Source organism: Embiotoca jacksoni, unplaced genomic scaffold (assembly GCF_022577435.1).
Source record: "Embiotoca jacksoni isolate LCO1_2020_lvr unplaced genomic scaffold, fEmbJac1.0.p SCAF_24, whole genome shotgun sequence".
NCBI lineage: Eukaryota > Metazoa > Chordata > Actinopteri > Embiotocidae > Embiotoca > Embiotoca jacksoni.
The window spans coordinates 5,150,599-5,175,434 of record NW_027185375.1 but is presented as its reverse complement, the minus strand read 5'-3'; the positions used below and the strand labels follow the sequence as shown (position 1 = coordinate 5,175,434).

The window sequence follows — 24,836 nt, the reverse complement described above, 5'->3', positions numbered from 1 at the left end:
GTTCGAGGCAGAGCCGGTCTTTAAGATCAGAGTGATCATCGAGCTCTAAGTTTTCATGCTGCTACTTTAATATCTTCTGAGTGTAAAACAGAGTGAAACGGAAAGGGAACAAAGGATACGTCCTCCGTAACTTTAGCCAGAGAGGGAAGTTGTGAAATTGCTTAAAGATTGCAAAATCTTGTAACTGAAATGAAAAACTGAGCAACTGCTTTCCTGAAATTAGACGAGACTTCCTGTAAAATTGCTCTTTTCTATTGTGGTCATGTGGCCTACTTAACATACATTTAAATTAGAGTTGGCAATATGTCATTTATGGGTCATTTTTCAAACATCTACTCTGTGAGCCCATGTTGTTTATTTGCCTACTTTGTGGTAGGATCCCCAAAAGACAAAGGTTACCGTACTACCTCTTGACAGTTGAAGTCTCAGTGCTCATGTTTTTAGTTCACTGAGTTACATGTCTGTGTCCCTGAATGCTCACAGCCTCATGTCCAATAGATCAGTTTCGATTTACAATTCTTTTATCTGGACTTTCCTTTTGTGTGATTTGCAGGACAAACTGGGCCAAATCCTCCCAACCCGAGGACATTCTGCTGGGATGTCCTTGACATAAAAAAGTGCACAAACAGACACAGTGTGGGTTACAGGAAATGAATGAACGTGTCACAGTGTGGTGAAGGGCGCAGTGGAAGGAGGTGCGTAATTGGTTTCTGATGCAATCTTGGTGTAATCCCAACGTTGCTCCTGGAAAGTTCTGCACCGTTTCTATGACGGACATCCGCTTCACCAACATGTGAAATGAAAACAATGAATCCGTGTCTATGAGGAGTAAACACAATAAATCGTAGCCTATGACATAGCGTAAAAAATAGGAATAGGAATATTAAGCACCGTCTGTGATGATAATAAGAAACACGGTTTATCTCTCTAAAGCTTTCATAATATCCTCATTTTTGTTCATAGCTTCGTCAACTCACCGACACAGAGCCCAATACATATATTCGCCTAAATATAATATTCAGATCGAAAACGAAAACAAAAGGCTCCCGACAGGAACCATTTTGGCTCTGTAGAAGCTTTTGAGCGAACACCATTAAGTTAGCTTCAATATAAAGATTTCCCTGGTGGCGTTGTTTCAAAATTAAAGCCTCCGCTGCGTGTACATATTATGGCGCCATCTACAGTCGCAGGGACTTTTATTTTGATCACGTTGGAACTTAACTTCCGGTTACGTGCATGCCAGCCTTGACGATCAATTCCGCTCCCGTCGTGTAGCAGCACCGCCCTCTAGTGGTCAGCCCCGGTATAGCCAACATGTCGGCTCAGTGGTCCTGATGCTGCAGGGATGCAGAGAACAGCGATATGAGAGGATGTGCAGTATGTAAACCGTGCCAGGCCCGAGTAATCTTGGCGCAGTCTCTGTGGCGCAATGGAATAGCGCGCTGGACTTCTAATCCAGAGGCTCCGGGTTCGAGTCCCGGCAGAGATGAGTCACTCTGCTTGCCACACGGCAGACCTGCGGTCCCTTTTAACACTTGGACACACTGATGATGTTTTAGTTTCAGATTATTGTGCTGTTCTGTCCTCACTGCGCGCTCAGAAGGCATATACAGACTACAGTGAGCACAATGAAGCACAGCTCCATCACTGCTCTTATTTGCTCTTTTCTGTGTAATTCAGACTAAAAATACAAAAATCTTGATTGAATTCAGTTAAGAATGGCCGATTTATGTTTGAATCCGAATAGATTTACACGAGCTTCAGTTTTCTCTACTGACATTTTACTGGGATGTCTTTACATTTCCATCTTAATTTATAAGCAACATTTTTCCTCAAATGTCCTTTCAATACTGGAGTGTTTTGCAGTGATTTAAAACCGGAATTCCGCTTTTCTCTTTGAAAACAAAACAAAAAAAAACAAAAAAAAGGGAAGATATGTCATCTCAATAGGATTATACATGGGTATGAAACTGTAAAAAAAAAAAAAAAAAAAAATATTTATTACATTTCTTGTTGCATACCAAAACTTCAGTTAGTGTGGTGCATTTTTTTTTTGTTTTTTTTTTTGATGTTCATAGTGATAGTAACAATTACAGTTTGGTACTGCAATGAATCCAAACAAAGAAACAACCACGAAACACATCAAATTGAAAATGTTAGGCTTTTATTCTATTTTTCCTCAAATTACACAGGTTATTCGTGAAAATATTATACAAATATAAAACATTACTTGTATTCAGTGTATTTAGAGCCTGTCCGAAGGGGGGTTTTTGTCAGTGAAGAAAGGATATATAGATATGGCCTATTTTGTAGGAAAACAAGCAAAAGAAACAACAACAACAACAACAAAGGTGTATGTTCACGATGCCAGCAAAAGGTGTGATGGGCGCTTGTGCGCGCGCCCGCGGATATTTCGGGACGCTTGTTCCAGTTGCGCTCGGAGCAGCGCGCCGCGGGGTCGCTCTCGGTCGAGGACGGAAGGGGGCGCTGCGGCATCGGTGAAAGCCGTTTTCACCTGCTCTGAGACGGGAGGAACCGGCTCACTGTGGAGACCTACTGAGCTGTGACAGCTCCACGATCACGGGGATCCATCACCCAGAATCTGTAGCCCACATCACGGGACAGGAAGGAGGACATGGTCTGTTTTAATCATCAGCTGGTCAGTTTTATTTCCCCACGGTGACATCACCGCACTGAATAGTCGACATTATCCTCGGCAGCAACGGTGTCTGCGGGTATTTATATTACTATCATAATATATCCGGCTGTTCTCCCTACTTCCAGCACACGGCGTCTCCTCTTAATACTCTGCTCGCCGTGACATACTGCTTAAACATGTAATATCAGTTTAATATCGTTCACATTATGAAGTTCAGAAGAGTGCGACTCCACCGACGTGTCTGACCTCAACCTCGACTGACCTCGTGCACGTTCTGCGATATCCCTGTCGATATATATATATATATATATATATATATATATATATATATATATATATTTAGAGTGACATCTGCATCATGAATTATAAAATCGGGCGCATAAAGGTCTCGAGGCAAGTTAAGGTATCTAAAATCATGCCATTGCCCAGTGCCACACTGTGAGCGGCGGAAACCAAAGCAGTCTAGACCGCAGCAAATGTGTCAAAAATGATTATGCCTCTCTTTAAGCTGGTTTATTTTTTTTAATTTTTTTTTTCATAATATTTTTTTTGGTTTTTTTTTTTTGGCCGGTGTTAGCCTGTGCGAGATCCAGAGGGAGAGGGAAAAGGGGGCAGTGCTGTGGTGCTGCTGACGTGAGAGGGAGATAGAGGGAGAGAGAGAGAGAGAGAGAGAGAGAGAGGAATGCGCCGCTAATGAGAATATGACGTCAAGTCAGAGAGATTAGAGCTGGGACAATACCGGAAGTAGAGCGTGGTCAAATTGGGTGAATTTTTTTTATTTTATTTTTGTGTAGTTTATTAATCGGCGATTAGGTGGAGGCTGTGGGTAAATTTTTTTTTTTTTTAAAAACCACATTTTATTAGCCTATTATTTTAAAAGAGATATCAAATTCAGTTTGAGTTCCCTAATAACTGCGCATTTTAAATTCGTCGTAACCTAAAAGCACACCGAGGTCTGAATAAGGGAAATCGCCAGAGCAGATGTCACTCTGATAGTGCTTCTAAATAAAATGGCTCCAGACAAAATATAGCCTATCCGCCGACGTAATTAAAACTCCTTTATTCAGGATTTTATTTTGAAGATCGCAACCGGAAGTGTGGTGTGCCGTCGCCGCCCGCTTACCGTCTCAGAGTGGAGTAGAAAACGGACTGTCGCTCCAGAGCAAAGAGGAGGAGAGAGGTAAAAAAAAAAAAGAAAAGAAAAAAGAAAACAGTGAAATGTTGTAAAAGCGGAGCGAGTTCAAAACCAAGTCGGGGGCCAGACGAGGAGGGACGACGCAGGAGGATTATTATTATCTGTGCAATTGTTGTTAAAGTCAGAGAACTCCCGCTTTTTGATGCTGTCCTCACGGAGGTTTGAGCCAATAACGGACTTATTGGTCGGCTGAACCATGCAGAGGCTGCTGCTCCTGAGTTTGCTGTTGAGTTTTCAAACTGGTAAGACTGCGTTTTCTCTCTTTGAACGCGTAACGGGCGGCGAATAAGGGTGAAATAAAAAAAATAAAAAATACTGTGTGAAGCTACGGAGGCTTAAAACACGCAGAGCCGTCCGCTGCTATTCATTCTGAGCTGTGTGTGCGTGTATGCGTGTGCGTGTGTGTGTGTGTGTGTGTGTGTAGGGGAGAGAAAAATGAGAAAGGCATATAACATGATTTCATAGCATTCCCATATGAACCGCAGCAATGGATCACCTTAGGCGTACGCGCGTGCACGTGCAGCTTCGTGTGTGTGTGTGTGTGTGTGTGTGTGTGTGTGTGTGAGTGCGCGCGCGCGCGTGTGTGACTGCGTGTCCGCAACCGCAGCAATGGATCACCACACTTTTATTTATTATTTTTTTTTGCAATTTTTTTATTTTTTTTTTAATTTTATTTTTTTGAGGGGGGGAGGAGGGGGGGGGGGGAAATGATGGGTGTCGCGCGCGTGCGGATACAGGCGGCCGATTGTGCGCGTGCGTACGTACGTCCAACTTGAACATGACTGGTGGCTGCGCGCCCATCGGCCTAAATGACCTTTTGCATATGACACCCCCCCCCCCCCCACCCTTTTACCCCCCCCCCCCCTCCACCTCTTTAGCCCCCCCCCCCCCGTGCCGTTATTCAGACGGGCCGTGGTGAGGCGCTGGGGACGTGACGGGAATGACAGTGATTGACCAGCGCTGCTCTGCATGCCAGCAGCACTTCCACACTGCTATCGCATCTGAATGGCTTGTCAGTCAATGAGAGCACTGCTACCGTCTCCTGTAGGGATCCTCTAGTGAAAGGCAACCCTCTCTCCTCTTGTCCCCCCCCCCCCCCCCAAAAACACACACACACACACACACACACACACACACGCGCGCGCACACACACACAGCGTCCCTGTCCTGGTGTCCTACCTGTGCGCCCATTCGCAAACCCTCTTTCGTTGCCTTCCTCGGTGCATTTCAGCAGCACAGTGAGGTGTGTGTGCGGCGGCAGCACCCGTGCATCCGTCTCCCCTCCGTACCTGTGCGGTGCCAGGTAAGCCATTGGCTTATGGTAATCACAGCTGTAAACCGAGTTGCTAGGATACAGGAGGCTGAAGGAGGAGGAGGAGGAGGAGGAGGAGGAGGAGGAGAGGACGGCTGTAATTTCTCGAAGCTACCTGTTTGATTGAGGCAGATCCGTGTGTCGTCGACGTGGTCGCGCAGAACCTCCCATCTTTCCATCCCATTGTCTACCTTCGGAAGGGGCCGGGAGCGTGCACGTCCTGGCTGCCGGGCCGGCCACTTCATCGTAGGTAGGGGAGGGGGGGGGGGGGGTGGGAGAGGGGTGGGGGTGTTCGGCGGGGAAGCGAAGGTACAGAGAGGGATGATGTCACCGTGTCTGCTGGGCTTTTGTATCGGCTCTGCCTCTGCCTCGCCGTGCTCAGCGTCCACCCCCAGCGAGTGTTGCTGGGGGGGGGGGGGGGGGGGGTCCACACAAGCACAAGACCGTCTGCATCCAGCGAGGGAGCAGGTCCCTTTTCATCGACAAAAATAAGGCGCTCTCCTGGATTGGCGTTATGACACAATCTGGCAACTGGCAGAGACACCCCCTCCCCCCCCCCCCCCCCCCCCCCCCACCTCCACTTTCTCCATCGAGACCCTTTTTTTTTTTTGTTTTACTGTCACGTGCTGTCCCCCTTGTTTGTCCACTTATAAACCATTCACACACACACACACACACACACACACACACACGCACGCTGACATACAAGCTATTTACATGCGAAGCCATGTGTCCCGTTGTCTGCCGTCGCACTGTTACAACTGTATAATCCATGATTACTCCATGTTGCGCTCTCAGACACAAAGATATTTGCTCTTTGAGGCTTTCCCCAAGACAAGATTAGCAGGCTGTAAACGGAGCCGTATTTTTTTTAAAAATTTTTTTGTTGTTGTTTTTGTTCTGGGAGATTTAAAGACGGTGCGATACAACGGAAGGTCTCGAACGCTGCGCCGCGATTTTGGCATCGGGCTACGAAAACAGAAGAGGAGGGGACCTCGTCCAGGGCGAGCTCAAATTAACATCACCTCAGAAGAGACGCATCCCACTGTAGGTTTGGAAGCCTTTTTTTTTTTTTTTTTTTTCCCTTCGGCGACGCTTATCTCTTCACCGGACTGGTAAAACAGTATTTCACGGCCCGCAATTTGCGCACATGTAATTGCCCGACGGCGCTAATGATTGGACGGTTATTAGTGGAGCGGCCAATTAAAGCTTCAGGGTGTCGGGGTGTGTTGAAGTCGAGCTGCAAAAACAGGACTGACCGCGGTCCGGCTGGCAGCGCCGCGGCCGCGGTTGACTCGGCGGCCCGGCCTTCGCGTCCACGCCACCGGGCCCGGTGACAAGTCAAGTCCCGAGCGAGCGACGGGCGCGTGGACGCAGCTGTTTGAACGACGCCGCGTTGATCAATCACCGCCAACTCGCCACCTTGAACTTACTAATGGGCGTTGAGAGTCGTGAGGTCGGACTCGCGGCAGCTACCTGCGGCACCTCACAGCCAGAACCCCAACCCCACCCCCACCCGGGTCTGAAACGCTGACTTTGGACGAAGGCTTTTCCCGTGCGGGTGTGTGCCGTTTTTTTTTTTTTTGTTGTCCGGGCCTGTGCGGATCCGGGCCGCCCGGGACGCTCCGGCTCTGAATCACGCACAGCCGAGCCGTGAATCACAGACCTCAGACGGATTCCTGTGTTTGTGCGGCTCCGGCAGAGGAAATATTCAGATGTTGGAAGAGTCAGACGCACTGGGGGGGGGGGGGGGGGGGGGGTGGGGGGGGGGGGGGGGGGGGGGGGGCTTTTACACCCAGAGAACGAAGGGTTCCTTGGGGGTTGTTTGATCGGGGAAGTGGCGGTTCGACTACTCCTATATGCGTAATGTTAATGACTCAAAGTGGGTTGTAATAGTTCCAAAAAAAAAAAAAAGAAAGAAAGAATGAAGGATTAGGAAAGACTCCATAAAAGAAGAATCCAGCGCAGCACAAAACACTGGTGAAACTGCTGATTTACAGCATTTCACGCATTCCTGCCTGCAATAATCTGTAGCATTTTCTCCTAAATAGATTCCACATTTTTCCGTTCTTTCACAGGTTCGTATTCGGTGGCCGGAGATACTTTTCCATTTTGCACGGGGGGGGGGGGGGAGAGAGACGGGACGGGACTCCTGCGTCCCCGCAGCCAGCGGTGTGTACGATGGTCCCCCTCGTGATGAATAAAAGAGCAGCTAGCCCGAGCTAATCTCATGTAGCCAACCCCCCCCCCCCCCCCCGCGTCGTGAAGCTCACGCAGGTCTGGAGAGAACCGAGCACTGAAGTGGGTTTACCAAAGGATGGGGGGACGTACTCAGTGGCTTGTAATAACCACTGAAACCTCACTTGGAAGAAGTTGTTTCGGCTCAGATAAATAGCCACGAGAGATTAAAAAAATAAAAAAATAAAAAAAAATGAGCAGCGGTGGCTACCGCGGCCGACAAAGTAAAAAATTTTTTTTAAAAAAAGTGCCACCTACGGAAACTCGAACTTGTCGAGATCCTCCGAGTGGATTTACCACTTCTGGAACTATTTATAGCGGCGCGATGCTTTTACAGAGCTCTCTGCCGCGGTTTCAAGGCCAAAGAACCATTTTTTTTTTTTTTTTTTTTTTTTTGGCGGCGCTACAGTGAACCCCTTTTCCGGCTCGGAGTGGAGATGGGGAGTGACACATGTGGTGAGGCAGAAGTCTGTTTTTGATTTCGATCCCGGCGAGCGAGATCGTAGCTCCGCGGCGCGCCTGCCGTTAATATGCGAATTCGGGTCACGGTTTTTTAACGCGATTTTGAACGAAGCCCGTTTACCGAGAAGCGTCTCTAATTGAACGTCAGCCACTGAACGCGATCGCTGAACCAGCTGCGAAGCTCAACCCGGGCGCCGGGTCTCTTGACGTTGCGACGTACATCGGACGCCTGTTGTTCCCCCAATGGGGCCGCGTCCAATCAAGACATTCTTGGCATTTAAGTGTGACATGTTGATTGCTTCTCTCAGTTGTTTGTTTAAGGGCATTCCTCTGGACGCGAGTGTCCTGTAATGCTTTTTTTTTTTTTTTTGAAGTGGTGCTCGGGAGAAGAAAGAGACTCGCCTGCTTTCAGATGATCCAGTAAAAAAATAAAAATAAAAAATAAAAACTCATCGTGTGCAGAAAGTGTTTCGTCGGATGATTCATTACCGAACTCGCAGTCCGAGATAAATTCAATCAAAAGCGTGCACGTCTCCTTTGAGCGTCATCAGCAGCTACGTGCATGTTTCTCAAAGTGAAGCCCCGGGATCTAAAGGCCCCATAATCTGATTGTGTTTGACAGGCCGGGGGCATACAAGTTATAAAAAGAAAGAGGAAAAAAAAACAAAAAAACTTCCCCTTAAAAATGTTTCTTTATGCAGAGTCCCCCGAGCAAGAGAGGAACACTTTATCACATCTGACTGAATCTATTGGCCTTGTTTTCCCAAACTGCACGACCACATTCTGCAGCCAGGAACAATGTGGGGTGATGGAGGGGGGGGGGGGGGGGGGGGGGGGGGGGCTGGGGGGGTTACAGGAGAGAAAAAAAAAAAAGGAAAAATAAGTTGTTTGGGGGAGAAGTGGAAGACCAGGAGGGGGACAAAGAGGGGTAGTCTTATAGGCAGGTGGGTGAAGCCTGATAGACTGTGATTAGAGGTTGTTTTTTGTTTGTTTGTTTGTTTGTTTTATAGAGGTGCTGAGGTGGGAGGGAGGGGGGGGGGGCGACAGTATTGTAGTGAGGGAGGAGGTTGTGATGAAAAGAAAAGCAAGCCTGGAGAGAGGGGACCAGGACCAAGGAGGAGGGGAGGAGGAGGAGGTGGTGGTGGTGGTGGTGGAGGAGGAGAAGGAGGAGGAGGAGGAGGAGGGAGGAGTGGTCGGGAGGCCAGCGGCAGAGAGAAAGGGACTATTACTCAGGCCTGACTGCTCCCTCAGTGGGGACAGTGAAGCTGCTCATTCAGACAGAATATGGTGGAGGCCGGTTCAAAGGCTACATTTGCGCTGGAATCAGCAGTGATTGAACCCACATCTGAGGTGCCAGCCGAGCTCTTCCTCTGCCCCCTCCCCACCGAGGTTAATTGCCATTAATCGGCAGTGCTGTTAAATTTCTTTTATGCTTCTCTGACTCCCAACGTGGAGCTTTTTCTGCTCACCAAAGTTCATTCTTTCTCTCGCTTTCTGTCCCCTCCTGGATTTTTTTTTTTTTTTTCTCAGTTTGCCTCCCCCCCACCCCCCACCCCCACCCCCACCATTACTTCTTCTCTTTCCATCTCCCCCTTTCTCTCTCCGGCTCTCTAATAACTTCCAGATGTGGTTCTTGCATTCCTCTGGTCGGTGGAGAGAGAAAGAGACCAGAGGAGGGAGGGCGGTGAGGGAAGGAGGGAGGGAGGGAGGGAGGGGGGGGTATGAGTCGGGGGAGGCAGTGGGGGGAGGGGACGGGAGGGAGAAGCACATGAATTAAAACAGGGAGCACATGATGAGGAAGAGGAGCCCGTGGACTGTAACTCACACACTGCAATGTGCACTGGAAAACACACACACACACACACACACACACACACACACACACACACACACACACACACACACACACACTGTGTGTGTGTGTGTGGGGGGGGGGTTGGTTGGTCCTGTAACCTCAAAAGTTTTGGGACATTCTCCTCCTCTTCCCCCTCCTCCTCCCCCTCCTCCTCCTCCTCCTCCTCCTCGCCCCCTCCCTCTGCAGGAATGTGGCCGACGCTGATGATGTCACTTCATTTCTCTGCTCTCCCAGTTTCTGCTTCTCGGCAGGGACGCGGGCCGAGAGAGACAGGGACACACAGAGGGAGAGAGAGAGAGATTTGCCTCGCTCTCAGTCCATCCTCCCTTTATGATAACAACAATTAGGGTCAGTCGTCTATCTAAATCGGTTACCGCGGCATCCGCGACGCTCGCCGTCCCCTTGTCATGTAATATAACAAGCCTGAAGGCTGAGCTGTTGCGGGCTACAAATGATGAGAGCCATCGCTGAGTAATAATCATGATTTTTGAAGTCGAGTCGTGAAAACAACGTAGCGCGTTAGACGCTTTATTTTTGTCAAAAGACTGCAGCTGCCAACTTCGTGCTGCGCCCTCGAGGCTAAGCTTACCTTGACCCGGCGTACCCATCTCCTTACACGCAGATTAGACTTAGTTTACATTTCAGCAAGTCACCTCCGGTTTGATGGAAGACGCGCCGAACGGCCCAAAGTGCGCGGACCGTGGCCGTTAACCCGCCGTAACAATCCGTCCTTTCCTCAAGACTCGGGATCCCGACTTCAGCGATTTGCTGCCAACCGGCCGCAGAGGTCGGGGCCCCGACGGGCTGACGGGTGACCTTTCAGTTTATCGCGGTAGGTGTCGGGTTCGGTCGGGATCAGCGCTCCGTGCGAGTCCGGTCTGCTCCTCACGCGGCGAACTGGAGAACACCGGCTTCGTCCGCGGGGAGTTTGGCACGATGAAACGGGAAGCGGTCCGTTTTTGCCGAGACCGTTGTCTAGGGACCGTCTCCGATCTTCGGTCGGAGACGTGAGGACTTTGAACTTTCAACCCTCCCAGTCTGCATCGTTGCGAAACCTGCCAGTTTACACCGAAGGCAACAAGACGGCGTTGACACCTCCGCAGCAACCACTCTCTACGCTTCTGGTTTAGCTGTCAGTTTTCCAGGCATCTTTGCAGCTGGTTAGATTTTGTACCGTCTTAAAACGTGAACGAGACTCATGATCGTGAGTTACTTGCAACAGTTGCATTTTTAGTCACGGTGAAACGGTGAGAAATAAAAAAAAAAAAACCAAGATGGTCAAAGGCTCGGAGCCACCAACGGGTGTTTCACTGGAATAACGGGGGGGGGGGGGGGGGGGGGTTACGTTGTGAAGTTGAGCCCCGTTGTGTCAATTCCTCTCAGTTCAGTGGTTTACCGCTTCACATTATTAAACTGCCCACTTGTGACTTGACAAGTCGCAGGCGACGCCGTCGGCCGGCGTGAGTCTGGCTGAAACCGGCCACTTCACAGTGCTGCAACTTCTCCCAGCAAAAGTTCTAAAACGGTTCTCCGTCGTCGCAAATCTTTGGTCCTGAAGCGGCCGCGAAACGTCATTGCGCGTTCTGCGTCGTCGCGATTTTTCTTCATTGGGACTGAAGGAGCCGATCCCAAAACATCCTCAAATCAAACGGGCCTTACTTTTGGCCGTACACTGTAGTAATTGTAATAATTATTTAGGTAAAAAAAAACAAAAAACGTTTTTGCTGTTGTGAGAAGATTTTGGTCTTCGTTTATTGTTGTTAATCTCAACCGGAGGTCCAAATTCCATCATCGGCTTGCGTATTGCCGTCCACGGAGGTTGAAGTCCAGCGGTCCGCAGTGCTCTAGCCAGTGTCCTCCTCACCCCGCTCACCTTGCCGTCTTGTCTTTTAGACCGTTTGCCGTCCGGGAAGAAGCCTCGTCTTCAAAGCGACAGCGTGCACCGCAGGTTTTTATTGGCAAGGGCCCCCCGTATGAATATTACTGCACTCTGGGAGGTCAAGGCCCCGAGCTTTTATGGGATGTTTTTTGTTACAGATGACATTGCAAGAAGCTACAGTACATACCAATAAAATTAGATTGCACTGGATTGAATTAAAGCAGACCTTGAAAGGGGTGATTTATTGACGGGACGCCGCTTGTAAAATAGTCCCGGCGGATTCCGCCTCCGCGCCGCACCGAGGCGCGACCCGGATTGAGGGCCCGTCTGAGAGCTGTCACATGCTGATGGGCGCCGATGCTTGCTTGCTCGACGGCGTGGGCTTCGGAGGCGGCGTGCCTTTAGGAATGGGCTTGCTCGCCACAATCAATGGGTGACCACTGCTGGGAATTATAGATTCATTATGATATTGATTGTGCCAGCTGAATTCAGTGGCGACCCGTGCGCCGCAAGCTGCACAGTGCACTGCTGCAGAGCAGCAGCAGCTTGATATCTATGTATCCTCTTGTTCGAGCTTATCCAGAGGACAGCTATTGTTAGTTCTGGTCACCCTTGGTTACAGCGGAGTATTCTTTGTCAGCCGCTCGGCATGTTGGCCGCACAAAGGCTCGTGGATTACCGGCGACGGGGCCGGCTTTCCAGCGATTGAGCATATTCATGTGGCCGTAATGTGTCAGATGCCTCGTCCATGAATTATCATATTACCCACCAGTGATCATGGGGTTGCCATGGCCACTGTGTCTATCATTGTGTCAGTGGTCCTCACTGGCTGTAGCCATGGTAACAATGTCTGTAACAGAGGTTTGGTACAAATAAAGCTCTTCAGATGTGAAATGCATGTATGAGAGGAGCCCCGGAGAATGGTAGGGTGGCACGCGCGCGCAGACACACACACACACACACACACACACACACACACACACACACACACACACACACACACACACACACACACACACACTCTGCCTGTGCAAACATCCATTGAAAATTAGTGTGTACACCTCATACACACGGTGGTATCAAAATGGACAGACAAAGCGCAGGAATCATTTTCTTTCCGCCATTTCCAAATAAAACTTGTTTCCACAGCAACCATTTTGATAGCAATAGATAGAAGCAATTAAGAGGAGGCGCTGATTGAGGGGAAGACACGCACATGTGCTTGAAGGTAGAAAGGCTAGCCCAAGGAGGGAACGAGGTCGAAGGTGGACGGGTAGAAGGAGGGATAATTTCTTAATAGATGCCCGCTAGAAAAAAGGAAGTGAATAGAGAATGAGAAGGGGGCAAGGCCACAAAAGAGAGGAAGAAAGAGGGAGGTCGCTAACTGCAAGTAAGGGGGAGGACGGCAAGGTAAGATAACAGAGGAAGGGAGTGAGCAGGCAGACAATGCGGCAAACAAAGGCAGGCGTCTCGGAGTCTTTCTCTCTCTGGCTCGTTCTCCCCTCTGCCCTAATCTTCCCTGGTCTCCGTCCCCACCTCCAGGAGACACCTTTGTGTTTGACTGACACGGTGTCAGCAGGCTCAGTGGGTCGCCTCCTTTCACTCCCTGCCTCTCTCCGACTACGTCTTCTCGCTCGCTCCTATAGCGCCGTCGCCATGGTGATGGGTTATTATGGCCATCCTGCCAGGCGGCCATGTTGTTGAGAGAGGACAGGCACAGGTGGTAGAGTTCCCACTGCCAGACAAATAGATGGAGAAACTGCATACGCTCAAGTAGTGCACGGATGCAGTCTTCTCGCCTTTTGTCAAACAAAAACACCCAAATTTGAGGATTTGTCGCTCTTCTCTCTTTTACGTGAACGTAAACTGAAGATCTTTGTTGCTTGAAGAAAACAAGCAATTCGAAGGTGTCATTTTCTGACATTTTATTGACTTAATAGAGCTGAAAATAATAATACAAATAATTGTGACTTGCAGCAATACATACATTATACAGCGCCTACATGCACACATTCATAAAAATGTATGCCGGCCACATGCATACAGAGTGAATGTATGCGCTTACATTGCACAGCGCTGGGCTGCATTACAACCTCCCAGCTCCATGTCAGCTTTTCAGGAACTAAAAGAAACCAAGCTTCATCTGTGTTTAGAAGTTTTCAGAATTAAAAAAAAAAAAAAAAAAGGAAATTCAGACGGTTCAAAAGGTCTCGGAGACGGATGCGTTGAGACATCGGCGTGCGCACCGACCGGCGGACTGACAGCTGCATGTTACTGTATGTCATATAGAGCAGAAAGGGACAGGGTGAGTCAGTGCCGCGTGACTCCTATGGCTGCAACTTTGTCCTGAAACAATGATGTCATCCTCCATCACACTTCACAGCTCTGTGTCTGTGGACCTCGCCGTCTCTTTGTTCTCCCGTTCCTGCATCTCATTTTTCCCCGGCAGCCCCTCCGTAACACCAACACATCGGCCACACGCGGCGCCCGATATGGAATTAGACAGATAACAAAATCAATTTGGAGCAGATTGACTAACAGTGAGGAGAGTGGGGAGCGAGGGTGAGAGAGAGAAACAACGAGAGACCGGTGCGGCCGCCTGACTATTAATTGAATAGGTGGAGCGAGGATGAGGTCATTGAAAAATGTGTTTTTCAGAGAAAAAAAAAAAAAAAAATGGGGTGTACCGAGCACAAGGGAGGGTTTCATCAGATGCACACACGCGGGTTGCGCTCGCAGACACGCTTGTACAGAAAACTTTTTTTTTTTGGGCAGTTACTTTACACGTCAGCTGTTGCTATGGTGACGCGAGTCTGTGATCCAGCCGAAGCGGGGGATTGGCTGGAGAGGAGCGAGGGAGAGGAAGGCAGGGGGACTTTGTCGGAGGGGTACAGAGGGGCACGGGGAGGTGGGGGGGGGGCCAGACACAAAGATAATTAGATCGATGCATAACAATCCATACTTAATGCCATTTTATTTAATAGCATCTGATTCAATAAGACCGAACGCCACCAGTGAGCCTTCCCTAAATCTGTCTACAGCCTGTCTGCTGTCCCGTACAGCGAGGTGAGGCGAGCCGGTGTGTGCGTAAAGGTGAAAAACAAGGTCTGACACTCACCACCGGACTGCAGAGCGTGTGGCAAACTAAAGAAATACAGGGCATATAAGCAGCACACGTTCTAAAAATAGCTCCAAACATCTCTGCGTGCATATACCCTTTCGGTAATTTTCAGCAACAAATTGACGGTTCATTACCTTGCTATTAAAGCACCGTCGCATGGTGCGAGAGGTGCTTTCGGGCTAAATTGCTGTGGTTGTTGACACGATGGCGGCGTGTGGCCGTGCGTTTGGTGAGTCACCCCGGCGCGGCAGTGTGTGCTCGCCTTTGGCTTTGTGTCTGCTTTGACAAGCAGAGGTTGGTGTCTCAGTGTCGGCAAGGGCTGTTGTCCTCGGTCCCAGATTAATCCTAATCCCTTTCCAAACTTTGACTAAGGCCGTATTTAATCCTAGACCAAACTGAGACCCGTTCCCAGCGGAGATGAAGACGCTCCGCTGGCTTGACGGTTTACTCTGGAGTCGTGGTGTAATCCATGTTCGGGAAACCGCCTCTGCGTGTCGATTACATGTTAGGGGTTTGGAATGGTTGTGTTTGTGTGTGTTGACAGGAAATGGTTAGCCCATGTGGTGAAGGTTAGGTCGTCTGTGCTGCCTGTTTTTGTTTGTGTGTGTGTGTGTGTGTGTGTGTGTGTATGTGTGTGTGTGCGCGCCTGTGCGTGCGTGCGTGTGTGTCCGTGTCCATGTGCATGCGGTCATGGTCGCAGCCCTTTGTCAGTGCAGTCTGTGTGTGGACAGGGTGCTCGGAGTCTCCCGCTGGTATCTTGGGGATCAGTAACTCAAGGAAATCAGGACACACTCTAAATTTGTCACTGCAGCATAACCCACATAATGAAAGAATACAAGCTCCCTTGCATACACTCTCCTGTCTTGCCTCCGCTCCGACTACTCAGTACGTGTAGCTTCCCTTCTTTAAACACACAGACGCAAGCACGTACACTCGTGTTGACAAGTGTTAACTGGGTAATATGGAAATCAGAAGGCGACGAGCACATGTTTAACTGAGTCAGTGTTTTCAGTCCTCAGCCTTCGCATGGGTGTTTTCTCTGCAGATTGTGTAGCCTCCACTCAAGGAGCATTCAGTTTGGATTATGTTTCTGGTTTACTGAGGGAGTTGAGGGAATACCTCCAGCTAGCATATCTGAGGTGGTAGAGGAAAGGATTTGCCTGCCCTCAGGCTACTGTCGAGGTTGCGGGGTAGTTTAAACCCAGCTAAACTCTCTTTACACCATGTATATCTGAGAAAGGGTTTTTCATGCTTTTTTATGACGGTATAAATCCACACTGTACACTCCAGTAATTAGAAATGAAAACACAAGTATAAAACAATAACCTTTTGTTTATAATAGCATTTATTTCCAAAACATCATGCCAGTTATGCATCCCCAACCTTAATTACCTCGGCGGGTCATATGTGCATTCTTATCTTGAAACATTTCCGCGTTTCCACAGTTTTTTTTCACTTAGAAATTCGAATAAAATCTTTCCGAAAGTAGCTCATGAGAGACCAGCAACTGCTTTGATTTATCTGGTGCAAATGGAGCATCCCACTCCCAATTAAGTGGCTACAATCAATATTTCTATATTCACAATGGGAGCGAAAGGGGTTATTCATAATAACAATTCCACAGAGAATTATCACCCATATCTCAGATTTATGGAGCATTTTAGTGTGTTTCAGTTCACTGTTCACCTTGTTTTGGTTCACAGTAAAGCAACTGTAGTTCAAAATTCTTCAAGTTTTTTTTTTTTTTTTAGCATCTGCTTTAAGCAAACCCAGTCAGAGATGCCCCCTGCACGTTACCTGCCTATAGGAACAAATTGATGACAACCAAAGTTAGCAACTAGTTGTTGACCATCATGAAGCATTTAGCAGACAGATACTTCCTTCAGGAGGTAGTGGAAACCAAACACAGCTAAAAGGAAATTGAATATTGCACTCGCATTAGTTCTGTCAACTTGGTGCGTGAAAGTATGTGACATCAGCCTTTCCAACTGAGCCCCATCCACTTCAAACCAGTAAGAAAAGCACGTTATTCAAACATTTCTCGTTGAAATTACCAACGTTTGGGCCAAAAACAAAATGTGTAAATGTGGGCATCCATCTCTTACCGTCAGAGGGTTGAGGAAATAACTTTTCGGGGCCTTTAGGCCTTAATGTCTCCACAATTACATAAATATATGAGAAGTCCAATTTAGTAACCGGATCCTAAATTCAAGCGTAAAAAATAAATGGACTTCACATTGCCAGAGAGAAACTGGAAGTTCCTTATTTACATCAATACGGTCGGTCAAGCTTGCATCTAGTGGCCATTAGAAGAATCATGCAACTTTCAACTGATGCGATCGCTGCCTGATCAAACCGTGCACTTTTGTGGTTCCATTTCAGTGTTTGCAGTCACAGGCTTTTGGCACTTATTTGATTTTACCCCCAACTTCTCAGAGCCAGTCATTTTTGTTGTGTGCTTTGTTTATCTTAATTCATTAATGTTGTTAATTAGGGAATTCCTCAAGGAGCAAATTAAAGACCGCTATTGTTTTTTGTTGTTGTTGTTGTTTCTGTGTTCGGCACGGAATTATTCTAGGTATGCATGCTGCAAAGCTCCATCTGCATCTGATTCCCTTTTCACCGTGTATCCTCGCACATCTCCTTTATCTTCAGAATATTAATGCGCTGCACTGTCAGAAGCCATTGTTGTGATTGGTACGAAAATCTTTTTGCATGACTGGGTTCTTTTGTATTATCAGGCATATTGTACCTTTGCAAATCACACCAAATATGACATGATAGAGGGAGAGTGCACGTCTGTGTATATGAAAGGGAGGGGAAATGTGAGAGATAGGGACCGAGGGTCATGGGTTTGGGGAGTGAGGGGGGGGGTGCAGAGGCATATGGCAGTTGTTACAAAAAAAAAAAAAAAAGTGAGAGAGATGGGAACCTTTGGAAAAGCGCTGGAGGGCTCGGAGGGGGAAGTGTGAGGGAATGAGGGGAGAGAGTGTCAGGGAAACAGAAGGGCAAAACAAGTGATAAAAAAAGTGGAGAGGACAAGTGAGAAGGAGAGATGTAAATGGTAGGAGGTGAAGAAAAAGGGAGTGAAGGGAGAAAAAGTGAGAGAAGAGAGCGACGGCTGAATGGGGGAGAACGAGGAGGGGAGGGAGAGAGAAAGTGCTGGAGGGCTGATATTTAATGTGATAAATGAGTTGTGACAGTCCGCCTCTAACCCCCTTCCAACCAGCAAGGAGGAGGAACACAGAAATAGAAAGCATTATGGGTAAAAGCACATATACGCCATTATATATGTATATAGAAGGCGACGCGTACGTGGAGGTAGACGGAAAATCAGTGCTGGCAAAAGGACATTCGTAGACAGCATTATAGATGTACAAAATGAAGGAGGCGAGTGGAGATGCATACATATAGGCCGCAAAGCAGAGAGGGAAGCAAAGCAATTTGGGCAAAGGACATACAACATTATGGAGAGAGAACAGAAGGAGAGAGGCAGTAGCAGAGGAGGAGGAGGAGGAGGAGGAGGAGAGAGGGGTGGTGGGGTGGTAGGGGAGGGTGTGGGGGGGGGGGCGCACAATGCAGCAGTGGGTTAATGATCTACTGTACGAGATTCTTCGAAATAACAAGTGGGAGAGGGAGAGAGAGAGAGAGAGAGAGAAAAAAGGAAAAGCGAGGGCAGAATGGAAAGAATGAAAATTTCAAGTAAATCCTCCACAGTGATTGCCTCTCGTCCATTGTACGGGTGTCATGTCTTCAAGGGACAGCTAATTACAACTTGTCATCACACAGCGTGGAACGGCAGCATATTTTGCCTCGTCCCCCCCGCCCCCCTCCCCATCTCCCTCCCTCGCCCCCTCCTCATATTAGATGGTCGGTGGGCCAGCTCGCCTATCTTGCTGTGGTCGTGGACTGCAAACTGGAGGGAGAGAGGCTCAGACAATGACAGCCACTGTAGTTTTGGTTGGGGAGTGGAAGCCTGGGAGATGACTCATGGGGAGGAATGAAGAAAGGAGAAACAGAGGGAGACGGGGTGGGGGTGGGGGGGAGTTTTTTAAGAAATAAAAAGTCAGGAGCGAGAAGAAAAAAGGGGCGTGAGACACCCGATGGCTGAAGCTGTCTTGTTTGATCTCCTCCAGCTCTCCTCTCCTGAGTCAGCGATAACCACTTCTTCCACTTCATTCTTTCTCTTTCTTCTCCAACTCTGCTCTGGTTTCTTCTCCTCCGACACCTCCGTCTTCCTGTTCTTTACTCCTCTGCAGCGCTCGGTTAATGGCCGCGAGCCACTTTGCGATCAAAGGTGGTAATTATTGGCATTCCATGGCTGCTGTGGGAATGCAGTTTTTAATCAATTAACCATAAACGATATAGACAGATACTATAATAATCTTGTTTTGGGAGTTATTTGACTGGAGCTTGCCTGCAGTGTGTACACAGTGAAAATGAGAGTGCTTAACTTTTCCCTCTTTTTTTCCTTTCCCAATCCCCCTTTCAGTGTGGACAGCGAGATTCTCTCAGGAGCCGGCAGACCAGTCGGTGGTGCGGGGCCAGAGGGTGATCCTGTCCTGTGTTGTCTTCAACTACTCCGGCATTGTTCAGTGGACCAAAGATGGCCTGGCTCTGGGCATCGGAGAGGACCTGCGGGGTGAGACATCATACGCCCTCCTCGGGCTCTCGGTGCTGAGCGTGGGACTAAAATGTTTTGTTTTTTTTGTTTTTTTTTCAAAGCTGATTCTGATATCTTTGGATTGACGCTTGCTGATAGGCAGCATTTTACGCTGGCTGCATCTTTTAAAGTTTAAGATTTTATGAGTGCTTTCAGTTTTTCTGTCTCTCTTTACGCCAAACAATTGCGAGGATGGCTGACTAAAGTAATGTAACTTGTACCACACCACACAACACGGACTGAAGGGAAACATTCGCAGTGCGGAGGGTCGGAGTTGGATTGTGCTATGTTCAAACTGGACACCGGGGGGGGGGGGGGGGGTCCTCGCTCTTGTTAAATTTATGCCAACAGCCAACAAACATTGGAAATGCACAAACCAATCACTACAGTTGTCAGATGAAAGACAACGATATTATAACGACTGCCTAAACCAAATAATTCGAGCGAGGGGTACACGCATAGTCCTCCGGGGTGCTTCCGTAGTTGCCAAGTATTATGTCGAAAGATTATGGGATAGCTCAGCCAAAATGAGACGATGCTTAAAGTTCTACAGCCATGATAGCAACTCTTTTAGCTGTACTTTGAGCTAAATGCCAACGTCAGCGATATATTTATTATCAATGGTAACCACGGTGCTACTGACCGCGGCAGCCCGAGTGCACTGTAAAACCCGAACAACACTGAAAGTAGTTTCCAAGAGAGTGCCGAAGGTAACAGATAAATGATGCTTATGAATGCAAACCAAACTAAGAAAGAAAAAGCCTGTCTGACGTACAAATTGTGATATTGGCTTTTCTATGATTAATTGTGATTTAAAAAAAATAACCTCCAGTTGAAAGTCATATCAGCAACCGCTGACCTACTACAAAGTTGGTAGAATCTCCCCTTGCTCCTTCATCACGGTCTTTTGTAAGTTGATCTTTTGCAACAGTTTGGACTGCAAACAAATTATTTTCACTGTCAATCAATCTGCAGATTATTTTCCTAATTAATCGATGACTTGGGTTATCTAAAAATACGTTATTCATAATGATCTAAATCCCAAGGTCACGTATTCAAGGCTGTTGTTTAATTTGACCAACAGTCCACCACCAGCAGACATCCAGTGAACTGTTGTTAAAGAAAAGCATCACATTTTCACATTTGTACGAGTGGAACCAGCAAACACAAGAATGACTAAACTGATTAACCAAACTAAATAGTTGCACATTCGTTTTCAGTCCACCGGCTAATTGATGAGTCGGCTAATTGTCGCAGCTCTATTAACGTTTGTCCTCGTGAACAGCAGATCTTTGTTTTTCTAAATCTCCCCCAGCATTAGTGCAACTTTGCGTGTTTGTAACTGTGCCATCTAATGCATGCTGACAAAATGTTTTTTGCTGCTGCAATTTTTTGGATACAGCTAGATTGAGCCAGCCAAGCATGTTTGCCCGAGAGATGAAAAAAAAAGAAAGGCTACTGTCATATTAAAAAAAAAAGACATCTTAACCACCATCACAGATATCCCATCGCTTCCTATTGTGACACAATGTGCACATATTTAAGTCGGTGCTAAATCTGGCCGCCTCCTGAACGCATCGTCAAATGTTTAATGGGAATTTCCAAGCGCCCTCGGGCACATTTTGCTAACTGACACCCTTCAGTTTGGCTGAGGGACATCACATCATCACCTCTGTCATACGAGCCGTGGGTGACACTGACTGGCTAATATCTAATTTTTATTGAAAGGCGGATTCATTAACTAATAAATAGCCCTCGTTCCTCGACGCAGCTCCCATGTCCTCACTCTTCTCTCTTCTTTTTCTCTTTGCATTTTTGTCCCCAGTGATTTCCCTGTTTTAATTTTTTCTGACTTTGACAGAACATGTGAGGAGTGATGCATCTCATCGCTGGCTTGCAAAATCTTCAGAATTGCACTGATTTGCCTAACGGGGCTAAAACCGGGGCTGTGCAATTACTCGTTAAAACAAATGGGCATATTTTTAACCGATTGGTCCGGAGGGAGACTGCATCATTTGTGACATGCCCGTGCCTCGCCGTTACTGTTTTTCCTGCGGACTCTGACTCTTTCCTCTGCTTTCTTTCAATTGTCTTTTTTTTTTTTTTCCATTGTTGAATTTTGTTGTTAAAAAAAAATGGAAAAACAAAAAGTCATTCTCAAAATGAATATCAACTATGCACACAATGAGTGTCCAAAAGAGGAATTAGTAGTAACACAAAGAAAAACAGGAAACAACAAAATTTGAGGACCCCCCCAACATATCGAAAAAAAAGTAGCAGCAGCCTTCAGAGTGAAATACGGATTTCTCTTACTTTGTTTTACCATTTATTTCCTTTTTTTTCCTCCTCTCCTCTCCTCTCCTCTCCTCTCCTCTCCTCTCCTCTCCTCTCCATCTGTCATGCTATTCCTCTGTGACCTCCTCATCTTAGATCCCTTGTTGCTCTCTCTCCCTCTTGTTCTCGTTCTTTCAGCTGCCTCTGTTGTACTGAGCCCTCTCTCATATTCCTCTTTTAACTTGTCTAGCTTGTCTCTCCTTAGCTTTCAGTGCCTGACACACTCTTAGTTCATGCACTCTTCACTCTGTCAGCTCTTACGTCCCTTCTTTCTCTCGTCCTGCCTGTCCTTGTCTGTCCCCTTTCCATTTTTTCTTTTTGGTCTGTTTCTGCCTTCCTTTCTTCTTACTTTGGTTTAATCATATTATTACTGTAATGGTTCAGTGCTTCAAGCCAAAACAATGTGAATGAAAACTGCCCACTTCATGCACACGTACCCTCAGTGTGTGTGTGTGTGTGTGTGTGTGTGTACGTTGTTTGTGTATGAGGCTCTGTCCCTCCGTCCCCCACCACCCACCCCCGCCTCTCCGGGCTTTTCATACGCTTCCTCGCCCTGGACATTTCACATGCAAATGCGCGTATATACAAGGCACACGCGTGCACAAATGCATGCAGAAACAAGGACACGCAAGGTTAGGCGAGCAGCAAAAGCCCCGTTCGCACGCTGCACATGTAAAAACGGCAGCAGAGGATTTCACATGTGATCTACGTCTGGGCAGCAAACATGAATTCTGCACCAGGGACTGGAGTCTGTTTGAGTCCTCTAAAACGTTGCTGTCATAATGCATTCATCTTTTCCCCCTGCTGGTAAAAGAGAGCATGGCTGCCACCTAATGGTGAGAATGTACAGCAGTGACACAGCTGGGCTGTGGGCTGGATGGGGGAAGGGAAAGGGAGGACTGGGAAGCCTGTCGTGAGTGCACGCGTGTGTTATGTGTGCATTGTACAACTACGTGAATGTATATGTTTGGTGAAACATTTGTTTCCGTGCACATCAACACGGGGACTGTACATGTCTGTGGTGTCCTTCGGGATTCCCTCCGATTTTTAGCTCAAGTTTGACGGATCTGATGTTTTCTGATCAGCATGAATTGTAACAAGCTGCATGGTGTTGCAAGACCACATGAGTGTTTTGGGAGCCTGAGTTCATATTTCAACACTGATATTTGGGAAGAAATGTGAGGTTAAAACTAAAATGTCAACGTAAGCAGAAGAAATGAAAATATGTCTCATTCTTTGGGTCTTTTTGACATCTTTGTGTCGTCGCTTTCTGTACGTTGCAACCTAAAACAGATATATATAATGCAAAGCATCGATGTAAACCTGAGCTTGTTTAGTTCTTATTACCCTTCTTTACGCTTGTGTGTCTGTGTGTCCCAGCCTGGCCTAGGTACCGTGTGCTGCGTGTCCAGGAGCTCGGCCAGTACAATCTGGAGATCCTGTCAGCTGATCTGTCTGATGACTCCCTGTACGAGTGCCAGGCCCCTGATGCCGCCCTGAGATCCAGGCGGGCCAAACTCACCGTCCTCAGTATGTTTCTGTGTGTCTGGTCTGTTCGCATGTCTACGGGAAGTGTGTGAGGCCGAGTGTGCGTCTCTTACCACCCCCTCGCTCTCTCTCTCTCTCTCTCTCTCTCTCTCTCTCCTGCTCCAGTCCCCCCTGATGACCCGGTGATCGATGGAGGTCCAGAGGTGCTGCTGAATGCGGGGGAGTCCTACAACCTGAGCTGTGTGTCCCGAGGGGCCAAACCGCCTTCTATGATCGAATGGCTTAAAGATGGTCTGCCTGTGGATGGGGCTGCCAGTACCACCGTGAGTCTAAAAAAAAAAAAAAAAGGACTCAGACACACAAACAAAAACCACACATTCAATGATCGGTATTGTCAGTTTCTGGCCTTGTATGTGTCTCTTGTGAATCTCTGTGTGTCCTCCAATCATCAGGAGGTGCTGCCAGACAGGAAGAGGGTGACCACACGCAGCTATCTGCCTATCCACCCCGTTGACACCGACACAGGGAGGAACTACAGCTGTGTGGCCACCAACCTGGCTGTTCCCACCGGCAAAAGCACAACCGTCACCCTCAACGTGCACCGTAAGCGATGCCGCTCTCAATCCAGAATTAACGCATTAACTAGTACTTCTGATAAAGTACACAACTCTATACAGGTATACAGCAAAAGAAAAGATTTATTACACAGCCCAAAATAATCTGTTTCTTTGAGATACTTTTACCCTTCGTACTAATACATAAATTGTCATTACATTTATGGCTAATTTAAAGGAACAAGCATCATGATCTCAAACATCTGCAACCACGTAAAGACTTTTATAGCTGTTCCTTAAGTCATGCACGGCAGCCATTTTGCATCCGACTGTCCTCCAGATTGCAGCATGCATTAGATGTAGTAAGGCCGTTGTTATGTGAGTCTCTCTCTCTGTCTCTTCCAGATCCACCGACAGTGACCTTGTCCATTGAGCCTCGCTCTGTCCTAGAAGGGGACAGGGTCACCTTCACCTGCCAGGCTCATGCCAACCCTCCTATTATGGGCTACAGGTCTGCTTTCACCAGGCACCTAAATTAGAAGTCACTAGCCAAAAAGGAATATTGTCTTTCTTTTTAGTTTTGAATGATTTAGTGGTTTTGAGCTGTGTCTTTGTTTTACTTTTGCTTAAGTCCACTTTAAGTAGTCATAAATATGGAAAAATATCTAAATAGATACATATTTTTTGAGGTTTTAATCTGTCTCGTGTTGGTCTTTTTTTGTACCTATAATATCGTGTGTTTAACTCCTAGGTGGGCTAAAGGCGGCGTGGTGCTGCAGGGCGCCAGGGAGAGTGTGTTCACCACCAAGGCCGACCACTCCTTCTTCACTGAGCCTGTCTCGTGTCTGGTTTTCAATGCTGTGGGAAAGACCAACGTCAGCATCTTGGTGGACGTTCACTGTGAGTCACGCACTACTCATCGCACCTTGTTCAATCACTTGTGGCCCACTTCACTCACTACAGTCTGGAGTCAGACGGATAAAAACATTGTTGTGTTTCTCAGAGTAGTTTTTCCTCTTTAGTCCTACTGCATTATTACTCAGACACAACAAAGGAAGCTGTCTTTCCCTCCATTC

At 47.6% G+C, this 24,836-nt stretch overlaps 1 protein-coding gene and 1 non-coding gene across 3 annotated transcripts in view; both read left to right on the top strand.

The window, feature by feature from the left end:
* Positions 1 to 1,415: 1,415 nt before the first annotated feature.
* trnar-ucu (transfer RNA arginine (anticodon UCU)) lies at positions 1,416 to 1,489 on the top strand. The gene has a single exon. It is a non-coding gene; the product is annotated as a tRNA-Arg (tRNA).
* Positions 1,490 to 3,720: 2,231 nt separating this feature from the next.
* kirrel1a (kirre like nephrin family adhesion molecule 1a) overlaps positions 3,721 to 24,836 on the top strand; it is a 31,306-nt gene continuing 10,190 nt past the window's right edge. The window contains exons 1-7 of one of the 2 annotated variants that reach the window (XM_069159153.1): positions 3,721 to 4,096; positions 19,214 to 19,363; positions 23,099 to 23,248; positions 23,372 to 23,529; positions 23,659 to 23,809; positions 24,166 to 24,271; positions 24,512 to 24,660. In XM_069159153.1, coding sequence (XP_069015254.1) covers positions 4,051 to 4,096; positions 19,214 to 19,363; positions 23,099 to 23,248; positions 23,372 to 23,529; positions 23,659 to 23,809; positions 24,166 to 24,271; positions 24,512 to 24,660 — 910 coding nt within the window. In that variant the 5' untranslated portion in view covers positions 3,721 to 4,050. The remainder of the gene's footprint in view (positions 4,097 to 19,213; positions 19,364 to 23,098; positions 23,249 to 23,371; positions 23,530 to 23,658; positions 23,810 to 24,165; positions 24,272 to 24,511; positions 24,661 to 24,836) is intronic. The other variant, XM_069159154.1, reaches the window with a different exon arrangement.